The sequence below is a fragment of the Gekko japonicus genome, unplaced genomic scaffold (assembly GCF_001447785.1).
Source record: "Gekko japonicus isolate JY-2015 unplaced genomic scaffold, Gekko_japonicus_V1.1 scaffold1527, whole genome shotgun sequence".
Taxonomy (NCBI): domain Eukaryota; kingdom Metazoa; phylum Chordata; class Lepidosauria; order Squamata; family Gekkonidae; genus Gekko; species Gekko japonicus.
The window spans coordinates 377,212-395,246 of record NW_015161997.1 but is presented as its reverse complement, the minus strand read 5'-3'; the positions used below and the strand labels follow the sequence as shown (position 1 = coordinate 395,246).

Genomic DNA, 18,035 nt, shown 5'->3' with positions numbered 1-18,035 from the left:
TCCCCCTTCTTGTTATCTATTATTATTATTATTGTTGTTGTTATTGTTATTATTATTATTATTAATAATAATAATAATAATAATTTCCATTTATTAATCACTTTCCCCAGTGGGCTCAAAGCGATGTACAGTTACTCAATATAGACATGGGACTAACAATGTTTGTAGGGGATAGGGAAGACAACATATATTCATTTTTAATTGCACGCGCCGTCACTGCCCGGTATATATTTAGATACCACTGATTTGCAGTTGCTTGTTAATACCAGTCAGATCCACTGGCAAGACAACTGATGCTTCAAAGCATCACCAACAGATTCTGATGAGAGAAATACTTTAGGCATACCAGGTTTTTTCTCGGAAATATGAACATGCAGATGTTTCACCAAACTGTAACAATGCATAGCTTTGGGACAGAAAACTACTCCTGTCTGAATAGGAAGAGATGCCTAATGGAACGGGCCATTGTTTTTGTACGAGGCCGTGTGCCATTTTTCTAACTGTCAAGACAACTCATAGTCCAGTGTTATAGTTGTAGGAAATTTTAAGTCCCTCACTGGAGCAAACTGACTTGGCACTGCCGCAACACTCACATTAATGGAGATAGGATGTTTCCTGGAATTGTCAGAAGCAGGAGAGTCAGCAGCGTGACGCACCTACTTCTCGAGAACTACCCGGGCTTCCTTTAAGAACACTTGCATGACAAGGGCTGTTTTAGAGCTTTGGACATTATATGGCATAGAGCCTTTAAAATGCATTTAATCACTGCAGCACAAATTGGTAGAGCTTACAAATGACATCATCACTATTTCTGCTGGACTTATGGAAAGGCCTTACAGATACTGGTAGAGGATGTTCTTTCCTGAACTCTTTTGGAAGAGGCACTAATGCAACTGGCAGCATCACCAAACTTTGGTGATAAGTCTGGAAAATATATTCCTACAACAGTGACAACTGTGCAGAACAAAGTTCAAGTGCAGTGGCACCTTTAAGACCAACAAAGTTTAATTCTGGGCATAAGCTTCCATGCGCATGCACGCTTCTTCAGACATATCTTGGAGAAACGCTGAGAACACTAGGTCTCTGTGGAACAGAAAACCAGGGATCTTAAAAACCTGACTACCCAAATCCTTTTTCTACCCCTCACCTACCTTTACCAGAGTTGGCCCACTGCAGTGTTTCACTGTAGACACAGTATTTGTGGTAAGAGGAGCAGCGGTAGTTGGATGTGTAGTGTGCGGATCTGCAGCAGATGGCTTCAGAAATTCAGATACTGATGATGCTAACAGAAGATACTGATTTTCAAAAAAAAAAGGCAAGAAACCAACATTAGAAATAAACATAATGTAAGATGAAGGTAAGAGCCCTACCAGATCAGATCACTGGTCTACTATCTCACACAGCAGCCAACCAGTTACTCCGCAGGGCCAACAACAGGGCACAGAGGCCGAGGATTTCCCCTGATGTTGCCTCTTGGCACTGGGATCCAGAGGTTGACTACCTCTGCACATAGAAGGGCCAGGTCTTTTTCGGTGGTGGCTCCTATCTGGTGGAACGAGCTCCCGGAGGAGATCAGGGCCCTGTGGGACCTATTACAGTTCCGCAGGGCCTGTAAGACGGAGCTCTTCCACCAGGCTTTCGAATAGGAGCCGCCGCCGTCACCACCACCACCAACCGGGGACTGCAAAGCAGTACCGCTGGATTAGGCTGATCGGCCATTGAACATCGGGGCCATAGCATCCTCCCTGTTTGACTCAAATGGGATGTGCAATAGGAGCGAGTGTGTCAGTCGCACTGGATCCTTGGGCACTGCCCATTGTATTAATTGTTTTAAAATGTTTTAATTGTATTTTATTGCACTGCTGTGCCTTGATCCTGGAACTATGGTGTATTGCACCTGTATACTGTAAGCCGCCCTGAGCCCGCGTGCGGGGAGGGCGGGCATAAATGAAATTAATTAATTAATTAATTAAATAAATAAATAGAAGTTCCCTTTCGTCACCATGGCCAGTAGCCACTGACAGACCTATCTTCCATTAATCTATAATCTTTTCTCCATATATTACGAATTCCTATGCTAGAAAGGGTTCCGGTGGACAAAACTCTTTACATAACAAGTGACTAAAATGTGGACTTCGCTACCAGAGAATGTAATGATGGCCACAGGCATAGACAGCTTTAAAAGGGGGTTATATAGATTAATGGAAGATAGGTCTGTCAGTGGCTACTGGCCATGGTGACTAAAGGGAACTTCTATGTGCAGAGGTAGTCAACCTCTGAATCCCAGTGCCAATGATTCTTGCATAATTTCAAAAGCTTATCGAACCCAATCTGATTGAAACTTGACCGTCGGATTCAAGTCCAGCCTTGCCATGCCCTAAGCCATATCAAGCGGCGGACCCCGGCAGCGGATGCCATAGCCTGCGCCGAGAAGATCATTGAGTCCAGTGTGGCATCGGCCGTATAGGAAATGGCCTTCAGCACTCTGGATGCTCCCTCCATGAGTCTAGTATCATTCTCGGGCAACATTTGTATTAATTTACGCATCCACACTATGGCCGCTCTGGAGACTGTAGATGCTGCCGCTGAGGCCTTAATGGTCATGGCTGTTGCCCCGTGTGCCTTCTTGAGTGCCATCTCTGCCTTTTTGTCCCACAATCAGATGTCCTCCAGCTCAGAGGGAGAAGGGGTTTAAACTTTAAACCCCTTCTCAGCTGGGGAAGGGAAGGGGATGCTTTTGGAGATGCCTCCCCCCCCTCTTTTGCCTCCCCTTCTGACATCACTTCCCCATATATTTTCTCCCATGGATGGAAAAGCAGTTTGGAGAATGCCTCTCCTTCCCAATTTTTGAGCTGCTTTTTATTTTGGAAAGCCAACAACAATCCTTTGGAAAACTGTTTGCCTCCATCATGTTTAGTCTCAGCAAACCTGATAAAGATTGGGTTCAATAAGCTTTTGAAATTACGCAAGAATCATTCTTGCCAAAGGAGCACACAGTGAGAGTTCTATGCCTTGAGAGAGAGATTTTTTAAAAATCTAAGCCCCATGGTTTTCAGTACAGAAACATTTTTTTGGCAAACATCTTTAAAAGGATCTATATAAATAAATGTTCTTGAATGTCACTTAAAAGTTAGTTGGACGTAATACAATACTAGGAACACCTGATGTTGTGCAACCACTTGCTTCATCCAGTTTTCAGACAAGTACATGAAAGTTTATCTTCTACAATTTTTTTATTTATTTGTATAATGACTGAAATGAAAACAAATTTCTTTTCTTGGCTAATGATTTGATTGCACACACGAGGAGATATTAAATATGCAGGCCACAATCTGGCACAGGTTTCTGTATCTGCGTCAAGCAAGAAGACAGTCTTCTGGATAACGGGCCGGCCGAGAATCTTAAAAACACATGTCTAAATTTAAAGTAAATTTTGACATAATGAATGTATACCATTTCTGGCTGTGTTAATCACACTCAGCCCTGAGCTGAGTCCAAATTCTGGTTCTGATGGCCCTTCCATACAAGCCAGCCACATGTACAGTTTGTCTTAGTCCCACGGGAGTGGGTGCGTCTAATCCCATCATGCAGCACCTGCATCTATGCCAAAGTGAAGGTGAGTGGGCAGGCAAAATATTGTCATGACACCCTGATAAAGGTAAAGGTAAAGGTTCCCTTGCTCGAAAGCCAGTCGAATCCGACTCTAGGGTTGCGGTGCTCATCTCCGTTTCAAAGCCGAAGAGCCAGCGCTGTCCAAAGACGTTTCTGTGGTCATGTGGCCGGCATGACTAAACACCAAGGTGCACGGAACGCTGTGACCTTCCCACCGAAGTGGTACCTATTTATCTACTTGCAATTTCTTGCTTTCGAACTGCTAGGTTGGCAGGAGCTGGAACTAGAGACGGGAGCTCACTCCATCATGCGGCACCCGGGTCTTGAACTGCTGAACTACCGACCTTCCACAGCCTGCAGTTCAGCGTCTTAACCACTTGAGCCACCCTGATACATTATGCAAAATACACTATGATATCGCAGGGCTCTTTTTGTAGCAGGAACTCCTTTGCATATTAGGCCACACACCCCTAATGTAGCCAATCCTCCAAGAGCTTACAGAGCTCTTCTTACAGGAGCTACTGTAAGCTCTTGGAGGATTGGCTACATTAGGGGTGTGTCGCTTAATATGCAAATGAGTACCTGCTACAGAAAGAGCCCTATATGTAAATTTCATCAAATTTTTTCTCATTGTAGATTTTTTTTTTCTTGACAAAGAAAATCCTGTTGGGTCTTGTGCTGCAGAAGAGCCCAGAGAAGACATTCTCCTGCTCTGGAGCAAGCCCTGAGACTGGCTTGCTGCATGTGAACATCCAGTTAGTGTGAACAGATAGACCAACCCGAAGCAGGGAATGCTCCCTAACCGTGAAGCCTTCAGGGTGTAAAGCAAAACACAATCAGACGTTTGCTAAATCAAGAGAAAATGAATCACTCCATCGTTAACAAAACAGCTCAATCTTAAGGTTATGACGTGGATTCGAACACTTTACCTGGTTAGTGGAGGCGGCTGGTGGGACGGGGGATGGTGCTTCCCTCGCTTTGGGCTCACCAGGGGATGCCGCTGAGCCCTGGGACTCCTGACTGGCAGGCTGATCGGGAGACAAAGCATCACTGCTGTCCTCATCGAATGAGAAATCCTCCAAAGCCTGAGGATAGTTCTCCTGACCAACTGCTAAAATGCAAGTGGGGGACAGTCTTCTTTTAGCACCACAATTATACAGAGTGAAAATGTGTTACTCACAAGCAACAAAACTGTCCTTGTCTATAATCATCTTCTACACTTCCATGTTCAAGATTATTTGATTTCACTCCTAGCTACTACTGAGACATTTGCAGAGCCCTTCTAAGCAGTGTTATACCCTGCTAAGTCCACTGAAGTCAATGGTCTTAGAAGGGTGTGTAACGTGGCTTACGACAGCACTGTTGGAGTACTTACTGTTGACATTTTACATAAACCAAAACATACTTTTCCCAGTATGCTCAAGGCAGGGGTCATTTCGTAGAAAAAGAGGTGCAGGAGCTCATTAGCACAACTCATTAGCATAGGTTATTTGCATATGCCACACCCCCTGACATCACCGGAAGTATGTCAGAAGGAAAGAAAGAAAGAGAGAGAGAGATGGGAAGGAAGGAAGGAAGGAAGGAAGGAAGGAAGGAAGGAAGGAAGGAAGGAAGGAAGGAAGGAAATAGGGAGACAAGAGTGGGAGGGAGGGAAGGAGGGAGGGGAAAGCTGGAAATGCTTAAATTTAAATCCCCCCCAGTCTCTCTGCAAAAGCGGAGAGGCTCAGGGGAGCCTCTGGAAGGAAACGACCCCTGGCTCAAGGTCAAACTGAATGAAATGAAAAGGGCAGTAAAAAAGTGACTGGTTTAAAGGAATGTGTTTCTATCACCTGGGGGGAAATTATTCCTGGGGACATGTGGAGTCATATAGACACAGGAGTGACCCATTAAGACAGTAACTTAGCTGGCTAAGCATTCTTAATAATAATAAAAAAGATCTTGCAAAAAGGTTGTTTTTCAAAGGAAGGGTATTTAAAACTGGGTTGGGGGTATACCTTGGAAAAAAGCTACCTTATATCTTGGGTCGCCAGCAGGACAGTTACAGAAGAAACACGGTCTGAAGTCACGTTTGCATGTGGACTGAGGGGCACCCCCTGAGACCCAACACCCAGATGCATTCTACCCAATGCTAGAAAACCTGAAATAACTTCCTTACCAATCCAGCACAAATACTGCAATATCCCTTTCCTGCATAATTGATCAATATGGGTGGGCTGATGGCTATAATCTCACAGCAAAGGACAACCATCTTCACATGAGCTGCTTTCAGTAAAGTATGAGGGAGTGATGTGTTGCAAAGGGAGAGCACACAGCTTAGCAAATGGTTCAACAAAATGCCAGGCTACTAAAATGTCACCCAATGGCATGGATGTGGTGGAAAGGAGTCATGACACTAGTTGATGACGACGTCCCAGCAAAAGAAGTTAGGCCTAGAGGAAAGCTATCTGACTCACCTACTATAATTAAGTAACAAATGCACACTTATTAAATGTCAAACACCCCACTGACCAGAAGGTCCTTTAAGGCTCAAGTTGTCACTTGCCATACTGTTGTGTGGTATCAGACCCAAGTCGCAGCTCTCCAACTTGCCTATAATGGCTTCTTTAACACTGGAGTCAACAGGAAGGATGTTTTTTTCCACAAGTTCCATCGGGCCAGGCCTCTGAGCTATCTTCTCGTTCAGGTCATCTGCCAGCCGGGCCCGCTTCAGTTTCATCTGAGTCGCCTGCAGAGAAGGTTCTGCAAATGTCTCTGAAAAAAGATGACAGATTTTTTTAAAAGAACACAATGCTTCTGAGGTTAGTTCTTTAGCTGTTAAACAAGAATGGCTTCCTGTTGTTCTACAATTTTTTGCAGTTGCCTCTGTGTTTGAAGCTGAAATCAAGGTCAGGAAAGAAACAGACTGAGCTTTATTTTATGCCAAGACTAAAAACACTACATCACAGTTAATTAACTCAGGGCCCACTTTCCCTCAAAGAAGGAATACTGTTTAAATCATGTATTAGGCACCTTTTTAACAATCAAGAAGGAGAAGAAGAGATTGGATTTATACCCCGCCCTTCACTCAGAGTCTCAGAGCGGCTTACAAACTCCTTTCCTTTCCCCTCCCCACAACAGACACCCTGTGAGGTAGGTGGGGCTGAGAGAGCTCTGAGAGAACTGTCCTTGAGGGAACAGCTCTGACAGAACTATGGCTTGCCCAAGGTCATCCAGCAGCTGCAAGCAGAGGAGTGGGGAATCAAACTTGGTTCTCCCAGATTAGAGTCCACACACTTAACCACTACACCAAACTGGCTCTCAAGCATTCTATATCCCATAAAGAGAGAGATAAGCAAGCTATCCAGATGGATTTAACTGCAGCAAAAACTATATTTACCTTTTTTTTTTTCAAAAAGAAGAAGTGTTTCAGCCGTTGTGCCTGTACAGATGTGGTATAGGGCTAATATGTGGGGAAAGGTGTCTTTGTGCTTGTAAACACTGCAGCACTTCATACCCCTTTGGATTTGTAATGGAAAACTTCTCAAGCAAAGGATAGAAGCCCAAGAGAAGGAGAGAACCCAATGGTGCACTAGACCAGTGAGGGATGAAACATCTGGGAGCTTCTCTCCATAAATGAATTGTTCTGTATCTTCAGAGGGAAGCTGACTGGACTGAGAGAAGATGCTTTTAAATGTCTTTCTGAAGGGGTACATCATATTGGACTGGAAAGCTCACCAGAGACCTATTTGAAGCATATTTAAAGCAACTTACAGTGGCTTATAATGGGCTTGTGTACAGATGCATCCACTTGTAATTAATAGGGTGTTTCTTGCCTACACAGAAAGGGCATCATATTATTTAAAGATGCCACAACCTTTTCTCAACCATCCAGTGGCAGAGATCAGCAAGACACTATTATGGCCATAAATGCTTGATGTGGCCCCTTGTTGCCCAATGGGTCACCCACCCCAGAGCTACAGTGTAAAAACTGCAGCAATGCCTTTCACTAAAATGTGCCACTTAAAAACCATTTTGCAGAAATATTTTGTTTAATTATTGGAAATTATTTTAATTTTCAAAGCGATGTACATGAACATCCCTTTAATACATTTTGGAAACATGATTTCACTAACTCTTCATTATCCAGTTAAATTTAGGCAACCATAAAAAATATGAATACAGAATGAAAAGAAACAAGGGTACTTTTCATTGCAGTTGGATCAGTGTGGTCCAACACTGAATTTGAGAGCGAGGTTCTTAATTCCCAACTTCACAACAGCTTGACTGGATAACATACAGTATGTTATCGTTAGCCTCACCTCCATCTGTTAAATGGGAATGATCTATATATGAAGATGAACTGTGTCTGTCCAGATATACTGCTGTCTTCACATTGCTATATCCATGTTTTTTTTAACACATATAAACATTCTGGCTTTGGGGGAAAACCCAGCCTTTCAGTGTAATGTGTCTGATGAGACTTTAAGAAAGGCTTTCCCCCCCTACAGAGCACATCCATTGCCTTTGTCTAGCAGTTTGATCACCCAACTCTATGCTCTGATGAAGCATTTCTTAACTGGCCCCACTGGTGGACCTCCTGATGGCACCTGGGTTTTGGCCACTGTGTGACACAGAGTGTTGGACTGGATGGGCCTTTGGCCTGATCCAACATTGGCGTCTCTTATGTTCTTATAACTGGAACAGGGCATCTAGATCCTCACCTTCCAGAATGTGCATTCTGACCAACTCAGATCGATCTGGTCTACTGCGTATCTTATGCTTCAGAAAATTTTCAGTCTGAAAGAAAAAATATATACATGCACATATATCCTCCACTTTAATTAACTGTTCACACAAAATACTTTCAGCCTATACAAAATATGACTACCCAAATGTATTTGATTGCCCTGATTCTAAGAGCAACAGGTATCACCAAAGCAAAGCTGCTGAAATTATTTCCTCCTAAGAAAAAAGTCATTACAATTTGAGAGCTTTTTGCAAGATGTCGCCTTGTGTTGTAAGACAATGTTCTTTGTTTATTATGGAACCATGTAGAGAATCCAACAGAACATCAAGTTCCTGGCAACTCACCCAGCAAGGAATAAAATGCAGACTTCACCCCCTTCAAACTTTTACAATCCAAGATGCAACCCGTAAAAATTTGCTTTTTATAGATGACATATTTCAAACCTATTCCTCTGAACAGTAAAACAAACAGACAAAATATAAAAGGTAGAACTCCAATGGGTCTAGAATTTAGGACTCCTAGTGAACAACTCAACAACTAGCAGTTAAAACAAGCAGAGTTAAGATATGATTTGGAACAGATTTAGCATTTTTAATCATGAAGCCATTTCCTCAACAATACACTTTGCCTGTTTCTCCACAGCACTTGGATTGAGCAGATGGATCTGCAAGCAGCATCCTGATCACAGAAGGAATCTGAGTCAATATTCTTCCCAGAATGTTGCTAAGCAACGCTAAGCGAACATTATTCTATGTTGGTCTAGATTACATTACAACCATGAGTGCTGCTTGTCTCATCGTATCATAAGCTTTGACTAGAATGGTTTGAAATGGATCTTGTTCAGGATATGTACAGCAAATTTGCATCTGACTGATTGGTTCAGGGTGACTAGGACAGGGATACAGAACCTGACAGGGCCTCAGCCTATGGTCACCAATGTTTGAAAGGCTTGCACTGGCTACATTAATAATTCTAAACTGCATCCTTTCCATTAATCTCTGTCTTGCAATTTCTCAACCTAGCCACAATTTCCCAAAGAGTATGCTGAAAAGTTTAAAGATTAATAGACCAAAATATCAAAACCCAGGGATCAGAATACGCAGGGAAACAGGTACCATTAAACACCTGAGAGAAAAGCTAAGTTTTAACATGATGCCTAAAGGTTGGTGTCTTCTGAACTGAATTTAGGAAGGCAGGAATTTTGCAATATGCTACCACCCCAAACTACCCTGTCACTGGCAATCAACCACGTTCACCTTTGATGATGGGGTCCTTGCAGAAAAACTTAGCAACTGGACAGGTTTGTATACTTTTAGGGCCTTATAGGTCAAAACTGGCACTCTGAACTGGTCTTAGAAACAAAAATAATACGTAGTACAGATCTTTTAAGCAATGAAAGGTAAAGGTTTCCCTTGCTCAAAAGCCAGTCGAATCCGACCCTAGGGTTGCGGTGCTCATCTCCGTTTCCAAGCCGAAACGTGCCCCCCAAATCCGGTTCCTTTTACTCTGTTACTAACAAATCTTGCCTTTCCAAATGAAATGAAACTTGAATAATGAACCAACATGTTTCAACTTGACTCCTTACCCTGGCTCTTTCCAAGCTCTTTATCTGCTCATGGAATGCAGCTGGGCTCTTCAAAGCTACGACAGAGAAGTGAGAAAGTGACAAGAAATTATTGGAATATGCTGGTACAGATAAATGTTTTACAATCTTTACTGATTATCAGATAACTTGAACATATTCTGTTTGGTATCCTGCATGTACTCAAGCTGATGGTAGGAGACTGTGAGGCTGGCCAGTCATTCGGAGGGCCAAAGTAAACACCACTGTTCAAACAATTCACACATAAAGGACTGTGAAACTCACTGTATGCTGCAAATGATGCTGAATCATATTTTTACACATGCACATGTGTTGCCAGCTCCTGGGGCGCAACCACTCTCTAACATGCCCAGGAAATGGATGGATAGGGCAAGGCTGTGCAGATAGAACTGTGCTCAGAAATTCCCATTACTTCCTACGGGATACAGTCTTGCAATTAGCAATGTTGTGGGCAGATGAGCACAACAAGACTCCTCCTAATGACTCCTTTGGGCATCCTTTCTAACACTGTCCCAGAGAAATCCCTTTTACTTTCTCCTGGAGGAGTGAAGGGCTGCCATTTACTCCTATGACAAAAGTGAAAGTGCTGCATCAGGAGACAACTGTGAAGAGTGCCCAGAGAATGAATGCATGGCAGCCCCCTACCAGGTCCCAACAGCATGGCTCTTGCTAGTAAAAATAAGTACCGTCTGCCAATTGGATTCAGTTGAAACATTCCAAACAGGTCCATTAATATCATAGGTAAGGGCTGGGATCTAAAGAACCAGAAGTAGAAGGGGGGGGGGGGAAGGCTGCTCACATGAATGTAGATGTATTAAGTACTCAAGCAAGGATGTTCTTGCATTAGGTGTACCAGATGTGCAGCAGCAGGCACAGGAAAGCTCAGAGGGTTCTGTACAATTGTGCATACAAAACAAGGTTTTTCTGGAGCAAGTTTCTCCCATGAAACACTTCCACAAGTGGTACAGAGTTTTTCACAGACGGAAGGACATTTTTGGGTACAATTGTGCATACAAAACAAGGTTTTCCTGGAGCAAGTTTCTCCCTGGGCAGCTTCTCCCATGAAACACTTCCACAAATGGTACAGAGTTTTTCACAGATGGAAGGACATTTTTGGGTACTACCTTCCATGGAAAGCTGTATTAGAAAATAGTTCAGGCTTGCAGGTGTTGCCAAAGCACGTCACTTGCCAAGGTTTTTTGTTGTTGCCTTGTGTACGAAAGCGATGCTTCTGCATGGATCTATCCCTTCTAAATGTTAAACTATTTCCAAGACTTCCATGAAGATAAATCAGCATATTACTTATTAAATTATGAATTAAACCCATGCACTTAATTCCAGCAGGAAAACAACACTTTCTCCTGTTGTTCTCGTTCCCAAACTTCTAAGTGCCAGAAGTATCCCATCACGTTAAAATTAAGCTTGTGTGTCTGTTTCTTTATTGTGATTCTTTCTTTGCTTTCAGACCGGTATTAAATGTTAATGTTATTGACGACTTCCTTTCATCTTCGGGCAAGAAGGCTAAGTATTCAATGTTATACAAGCTGTAGGAAATAAAATCACTCTTACGTGGCATGATTCCCTGGTCCACCAGCTGCTCTCGCGTCCGCCGTTGCTGTAGCCTCAGTTGAAGTACTGGCAAGAGAAAAAAGGGAATTGTAAACTAGACAAGCAGGAACATAGCCTGACGGATGGCTCAGAACAATGGGTGCAAATCCAGATACAGTTAGGTGTGGGAAATTCCTACAGAAATCATGGGGCTTAAAACCCAACAAGTGTGTGGAAAGGATTTTGGTGGGGTGAAACATGCAGAATTTAATTTTTCGAGGCCTTTTGGAGGGTATAATATGCAACCCAGGTAGCATCTAAGTTCAAATAAACTAGCAGGTTCAACAGCAAAACTGACGGCACTTGTGAGATAACGATATTGATGGTGTTTATGCCTTTTGAGAATGCACCACAATCATGTGCAGGAAACGGAAGATTTGTCTCACTTACCGTAAGTCTTCCTTATCAGTGGTCCAGGGGTGGGGCAGTCTCAACTTCTGGGAGAAGTTCTTTCCTATAGGCAGGCAGGGTCACTGATCTTTGTGCGATTCCTGGAGGGGAGGGGCTTCTCTCTTGGACCCCAGTCTGGTCCCAAAGCAGTATAACTCCCTCTCCCAAACATTTATACAAAAACCAAGAAAGAAGCGCCGACTAATAGTTGAGAAAAAAATGTCATAAAGATGCAGAGGAACAAACATAATGTAGGAAAGACTCCGAGAACCACAAACAACATCGGAAAGACTCAGAGAACCTCAGCAGAAAGAGGAAGGACGGGAGAAGGGTGAGGAAGCCCTAGGTGCAGACAGCATACCCACTCTGCTCCAAAAGCTGACTCAAGAATTCTACCCTTGGATGGGAAGAGACCGCCCCACCCCTAGACCCCCAAGAAGGAAAATTCACAATGAGTGAGACAAATCTTCCATTCTCCAGTGGTCTGGGGTGGGGCCGTCTCAACTTCTGGGACACAGAAAAGCAGTGCTCCCCAGGGAGGGAAGAGACTAGGCTCTTAGATTGAGAAGACATGCTGTAGGACCCTTCTTCCAAAGGCAGCCTCCGCAGAGGCTAATTTATCAATCCTGTAGTGCCTGGTAAAGGAGTGGATGGACCTCCAGGTGGCAGCCTTACATATCACTTCTAAGGAAGGAAAGGATCTGTAGGCTGCTGAGGCTGCTGTCCCTGAGGGAGAGTGCTATAATACCCAAAAGGAGGGTCAAGACCTGTGGACTTGTAAGCGAAAAGGATACAGCCTCTAACTCACCTACTAATAGTAGAAGTAGAGACTTTGTGGCCTAGGGAAGCCTTCCTGAAAGAGACAAACATAGAGTCGGTCCTTGAGGTCTATTATTCTCTGGGTCACCCTTTGTATTAGCTGCATGGGAGGAAAGGCATACAGTAGCTGATTTGGCGAGTTGCAACTTAGGGCACCTACCCCTATGGCTTTGTCCTTGAGATGAACTGTGAAACTTGGTAGTTGTGCTCCATCACAAAAAGATCCACTTCTGCCTTGCCCAGCATCCATTCTGCTCGATTTAGAACCCTCCAACTGAGCCCGTCCTTTAATGCGTTGTCCTGTCCTGCCATGTGAACAGCTTTAATTGACCTCAGATGGATCTCTGTCCTTTGCATAATCACCTTTGCCTCTGTGTAGAGTAACCTGGATTTGGTACCCCCCTGGCGGTTGACACAGGATTTGGCTGTCATATGGTCCATGTAAACTAGGACATCCTGCCCTGTCAAGAGATCCTGGAAGTCCCACAGCTCTAGCCTTATTGCTCTGAGCTCCAGAAAGCTGATGCATCATGCTGACGCTTCCTGAGACCAGATGCCCTGAGCCATTCTCCCTTGTGACTGTGCCCCCCAGCCAGTGAGGCTGGCATCTGATGTCATCCTCCTCCTCTTTGGTTCCCAGAGTGAAGTCCCCTCCAGAAACCTGGAAGATTTTGTCCACCATTGCAGTTCCTGAATCAGGGATCCAGGTAGCTGAACTGGCTTAAAGTGCTTGTCGGCTATGACTTCCTGGAAGAGTAGGAGGAAACTTTGGAGTATGTGAGTGTGAAACCGGGACCACAGGACAACATCCTGACAGGATACCATCATCCCTAGAAGCCTTGCTAGGGACATCACCTCCACTTGTGACCGACAAGTGAGATCCTGTATTGAAGTTAGGATCTCCTCCTGTCTCTCTTGTGATAGGAAAACTCCGTCTTGAGCCGTGTCTATTATGACCCTTAGATGGAGGGCCCTTTGAGATGGAGACAAGCTGCTTTTCTCCTAGTTGATGATGAACCCATGTTCTTGGAGACATGAGATGATTCTCCTCCATCCCCTGTAGGTAAGAGGGGGACCTGATTCAAATGGGAAGACGGACACTCCCTGGGTTCTCAGATGAGCTATCAGTGAAGCCAAGACTTTGGTGAACATGTTTGGTGCAGTGAGACAAATCTTCCATTCTCCAGTGGTCTGGGGTGGGGCAGTCTCAACTTCTGGGACACAAAAAGCAGTGCTCCCCAGGGAGGGAAGAGACTAGGCTCTTAGATTGAGAAGACATGCTGTAGGACCCTTCTTCCAAAGGCAGCCTCCGCAGTGGCTAATTTATCAATCCTGTAGTCCCTGGTAAAGGAGTGGATGGACCTCCAGGTGGCAGCCTTACATATCACTTCTAAGGAAGGAAAAGATCTGTAGGCTGCTGTCCCTGAGGGAGTGTGCTATAATACCCAAAGGAGGGTCAAGACCTGTGGACTTGTAAGCGAAAAGGATACAGCCTCTAACTCACCTACTAATAGTAGAAGTAGAGACTTTGTGGCCTAGGGAAGCCTTCCTGAAAGAGACAAACATTGAGCCAGTCCTACAAAAGGGCTTAGTCCTATCAAGGCAGAAGCTCAGGGCCCTCTTAACATCCAAACAATGCCACTCCTCCTGAGGGTGCTTGGGACAGAAGTAGGGGAGGATCAGGTCCTTCAACCTATGAAAGGCATATTTTTCCTTTGGGACAAAGGCGGGGTCTGGATGGAACACTACTCTATCGTTATGAAAGACACGGAACTCTTTGTCCACGGAGAGAGCTCTAAGTACTGACACCCTCCTGGCTGAGGTGATACTACTTGTCCTCTCAAAGAGCTTACCTTTAAAACTGTCTCTCTTGTGATAGGAAAACTCCGTCTTGAGCCGTGTCTATTATGACCCTTAGATGGAGGGCCCTGTGAGATGGAGACAAGCTGCTTTTCTCCAAGTTGATGATGAACCCATGTTCTTGGAGACATGAGATGATTCTCCTCCATCCCCTGTAGGTAAGAGGGGGACCTCCATCCCCTGTAGGTAAGAGGGGGGCCTGATTAAAATGGGAAGATGGACACTCCCTGGGTTCTCAGATGAGCTATCAGTGAAGCCAAGACTTTGGTGAACACGTTTGGTGCCGTACTGAGGCCAAAGGGAAGAGCCTGGTATTGAAACTGGAGACCATTGTATGAAAAGTGCAGGAACCTCCGATGTGATTCCCGAACTGGGATGTGCAAGTAGGCCTCTGAGAGATCCACTGATGCCAGAAAATCTCCTTTCTGGATGGATGATACTATGAACTTGAGGGGTTTCATTCTGAACTTCTTCTTTCTTATCCTCTTGTTTAGCCATTTGAGGTCTAAAATGGCCCTCACGTCCCCATTCTTTTTTAGGACTATAAACCCCCAAGGCCTTTTGGGCCTCTGGCACAGGCTCTATTGCCCTCATGTCCAGTAGGTGTATGGCCTTGAGGAGAAGAAGGTGCTTTTGTGGACAACAATTTCTTGGGACCTGTAGAAATCTGTTGGGAGGCAAGGAATAGAGTTCCAGAGAGTAGCTATTTGACACTGTGTCTAAAACATAAGAACATAAGAACATAAGAAAGGAGGAACTATTGCCACCTGACTGTTTGAGCTGCCATCTCCCTTTGAAAGGCCGAGGCGCTCGAAATCCGGGGAATTGCTTGGATTCACAAAAGGAAGAGATGCGTTTCTTGGGCTTGCTGTCTTTCGTGCAGGAAGGCAGCAACCTTTTCTTGTCTTTCTTCCCCACCAGATATCTATCTATACCTTCCCAAAAGAGATGTACTCCTTCAAATGGCACGCTAGCCACTGTGGCCTGGGACGAAGGGTCCACTTCCTAGCTGCAAAGTCAAGTATTTTGCCTGGTGTTGACATTTGAAGCCATAGCCCTGGCCGACAGCTGGACTGTGTCCAGCGAAGTGTCCACAGAGAAGGCTGCTGTGAGGGCGATCTGCTTTAGTTCATCCTTCAGGTCCTGAGAGATGTCACTGTCTGCTGCTGAGAGGTCTGAAGCCCAAGAGTAGATTGCCCTAGCAAAAAGGGGAGCTTGCCATGGATGCCCTGAGGGAAGTCGAGGAAGCTTCAAGATTCTTATGCAGGGACTGTTCAGTCCTTCTGTCGCAGGGATCCCTGGGGAGACTGTCCACCTCTGCAGGTAAAACGGAATTGGGGCACAGACTAAGCCACAGGATCATCCACTAGCGGTAGTCTGAAGTGCTCCACTGCATCTGGCACCAGGGAATAGAACTTGGAGATGATAAGATGGGTCGACTTAGACCTGGCTGGTGACTCCCATTAGGTCTTGACCACTTTTTTGAACAAAGCTGGGAACAGAATCCCAAGGGTCAACGACCCTGCTTTTGGGAAGGCTCAGGCAGAACTAGCTGCTTTGCTCACGTCAGGCCCTTCCACCTCTTTGTTGTTGAATGGAATTTCCAAAATGTGCAACACTTTTGGAAGGATCTTGTAGAAAACATCCTGTGGGAAAAGACGAGTCTGCATGGTGGTGACCACAGATTCTTCCTCATCCGATAGCTTACCCTCTTCCTTAGGTGAGAAAGAATCGGAGCATTCAGATTCCTCATACTCATGGCCCAAGAGAGGGTTTGGTTCTCTGCTATGCCTGATAGAAGGATCTAATTGCCTTCTTTTGGATTGAGAAGGAGAGTGGGAGAATCTGTCCACACACACACACCCCGACTATGTGATGCACTACTAGAGGGGGATTGACAACCAGATCTACTAGAAGATCTATAGAAGTCCCTCAATTTCTCTGCATTTCCCCCTTAATCTAGGCTAGCCTGAGCATTATTCCCTGAGAGGTCCAGAGCAAAGGTTCCTGCCAGGTCGGACCCCTGTTGGGAACCATATGTGGAGAACTGGGAGGGGGAGAGGGGGAGCTCAAGACTAGAAGCCATACTATCCTGAGGCACGAGCTCAGAAAGGCCCCCCCACCGCACCACCATTTCCCCTTCTTCCCTTCTTTTTTAAAACACGGGGGAAGAGAATGAGTAAAAAACCAATGGGGGAGGGGGCTTTCAGTTAGGGCCCCTTCTTACTGGGATTCGGGAGGTCAGTGGAGGGCTTGTGGTACAGTTAAGATGGAGGCTTGCTGTATTCAGCCAACCCAGTAAGCTTCTGGAGGCTACGTGGAGGGCCTGGCTGCTCTAATGTGGTGACCGCCGATGCTCCTATTAAGAGAGTGACTGGGGAAGCTCCCAGCCCGAAGGCTGGAGATCCTGCAGCTTGGGGCATCCTGGGGGACAAAGGAGCTGGGGGGAAGAATCCCCACCACTACAAATGGCTCCCCGTTCCTTCTGCTGCCGATTGAACTTGGTGTGCGGGGTGGGGGCAATGTCCTTCCCACTCCCTGGTCGATCTCCCCATAGAGATGAAGATGAAGATACACTGAAGAAAGGAGATTAGGAATCGCGGCACTCTAACGGAGCACAGCCAACGATCAGTATCTGCCTTGGGGCAGGGCTGAAGACTGGGATCTGAGAGAGAAGCCCACACAAAAATCGGTGACCCTGCCTGCCTATAGGAATTGAGACTACCCTGCCCCAGACCACTGGAAAATCGTTATTACGACCAATAGATGTTCACATTCAAGCAAGAGTTAAATGTAACTAGCAGGGCCTAGGGCCTATTACCACCAATAATCATTCCTCAACATAACAAAGTTGTAGTCCAGTACCTCCTTTAAGACCAACAAAGTTTTATTCAAGGTATAAGCTTTTGTGTGCATGTACACTTCTTCAGATACATTGAAATGGAAGTTACTGGTCTGTACATATAGGTAGAGGTTGAGCAGCAATTAGCATACAACATATGTTTAACAGATGCAAGGACCAAACAGGAATAACAAGCTTAATTTATATGGTCCCCATTTGTTTGGATTTAATTATGGGGGAAACCCTAGTGAAGCAAATAAATATATCAGAATTGGAGACTGATATGTAAATGTACCCGTCGTAATTGTGGAGTGCTGAGAGTAATCAACTGAGACCCTGTTGTTACACTCCATCCATCTCCTCTCAAGCGTGGAGGCAACTAACAGCATCCTTTTCTTTAAGGTGGGGTGACTGGTTGTGCAGTGTTATGTCTCCTTTGTCACCAGACTAGAGAAATACATTCCAATCTACCATTCCAAATTACATTACATTGTACTATCCAATGTATCACATTACAATCACTATTCCAATCTACTATTCCAAATAAGAAATACACTAAAATAAAGAAGACGTAA

At 44.8% G+C, this 18,035-nt stretch overlaps 1 protein-coding gene across 1 annotated transcript in view; it reads right to left on the bottom strand.

Annotated features, from left to right (window-relative positions):
* MKL2 (MKL/myocardin-like 2) overlaps positions 1 to 18,035 on the bottom strand; it is a 152,204-nt gene that overhangs the window by 19,497 nt on the left and 114,672 nt on the right. Inside the window, exons 5-10 of the mRNA XM_015405428.1 lie at positions 11,511 to 11,576; positions 9,924 to 9,979; positions 8,313 to 8,388; positions 6,202 to 6,363; positions 4,542 to 4,723; positions 1,152 to 1,295 (exon numbers count right to left, since the gene is read on the bottom strand). Of these exons, the coding sequence (XP_015260914.1) occupies positions 1,152 to 1,295; positions 4,542 to 4,723; positions 6,202 to 6,363; positions 8,313 to 8,388; positions 9,924 to 9,979; positions 11,511 to 11,576 (686 nt within the window). The remainder of the gene's footprint in view (positions 1 to 1,151; positions 1,296 to 4,541; positions 4,724 to 6,201; positions 6,364 to 8,312; positions 8,389 to 9,923; positions 9,980 to 11,510; positions 11,577 to 18,035) is intronic.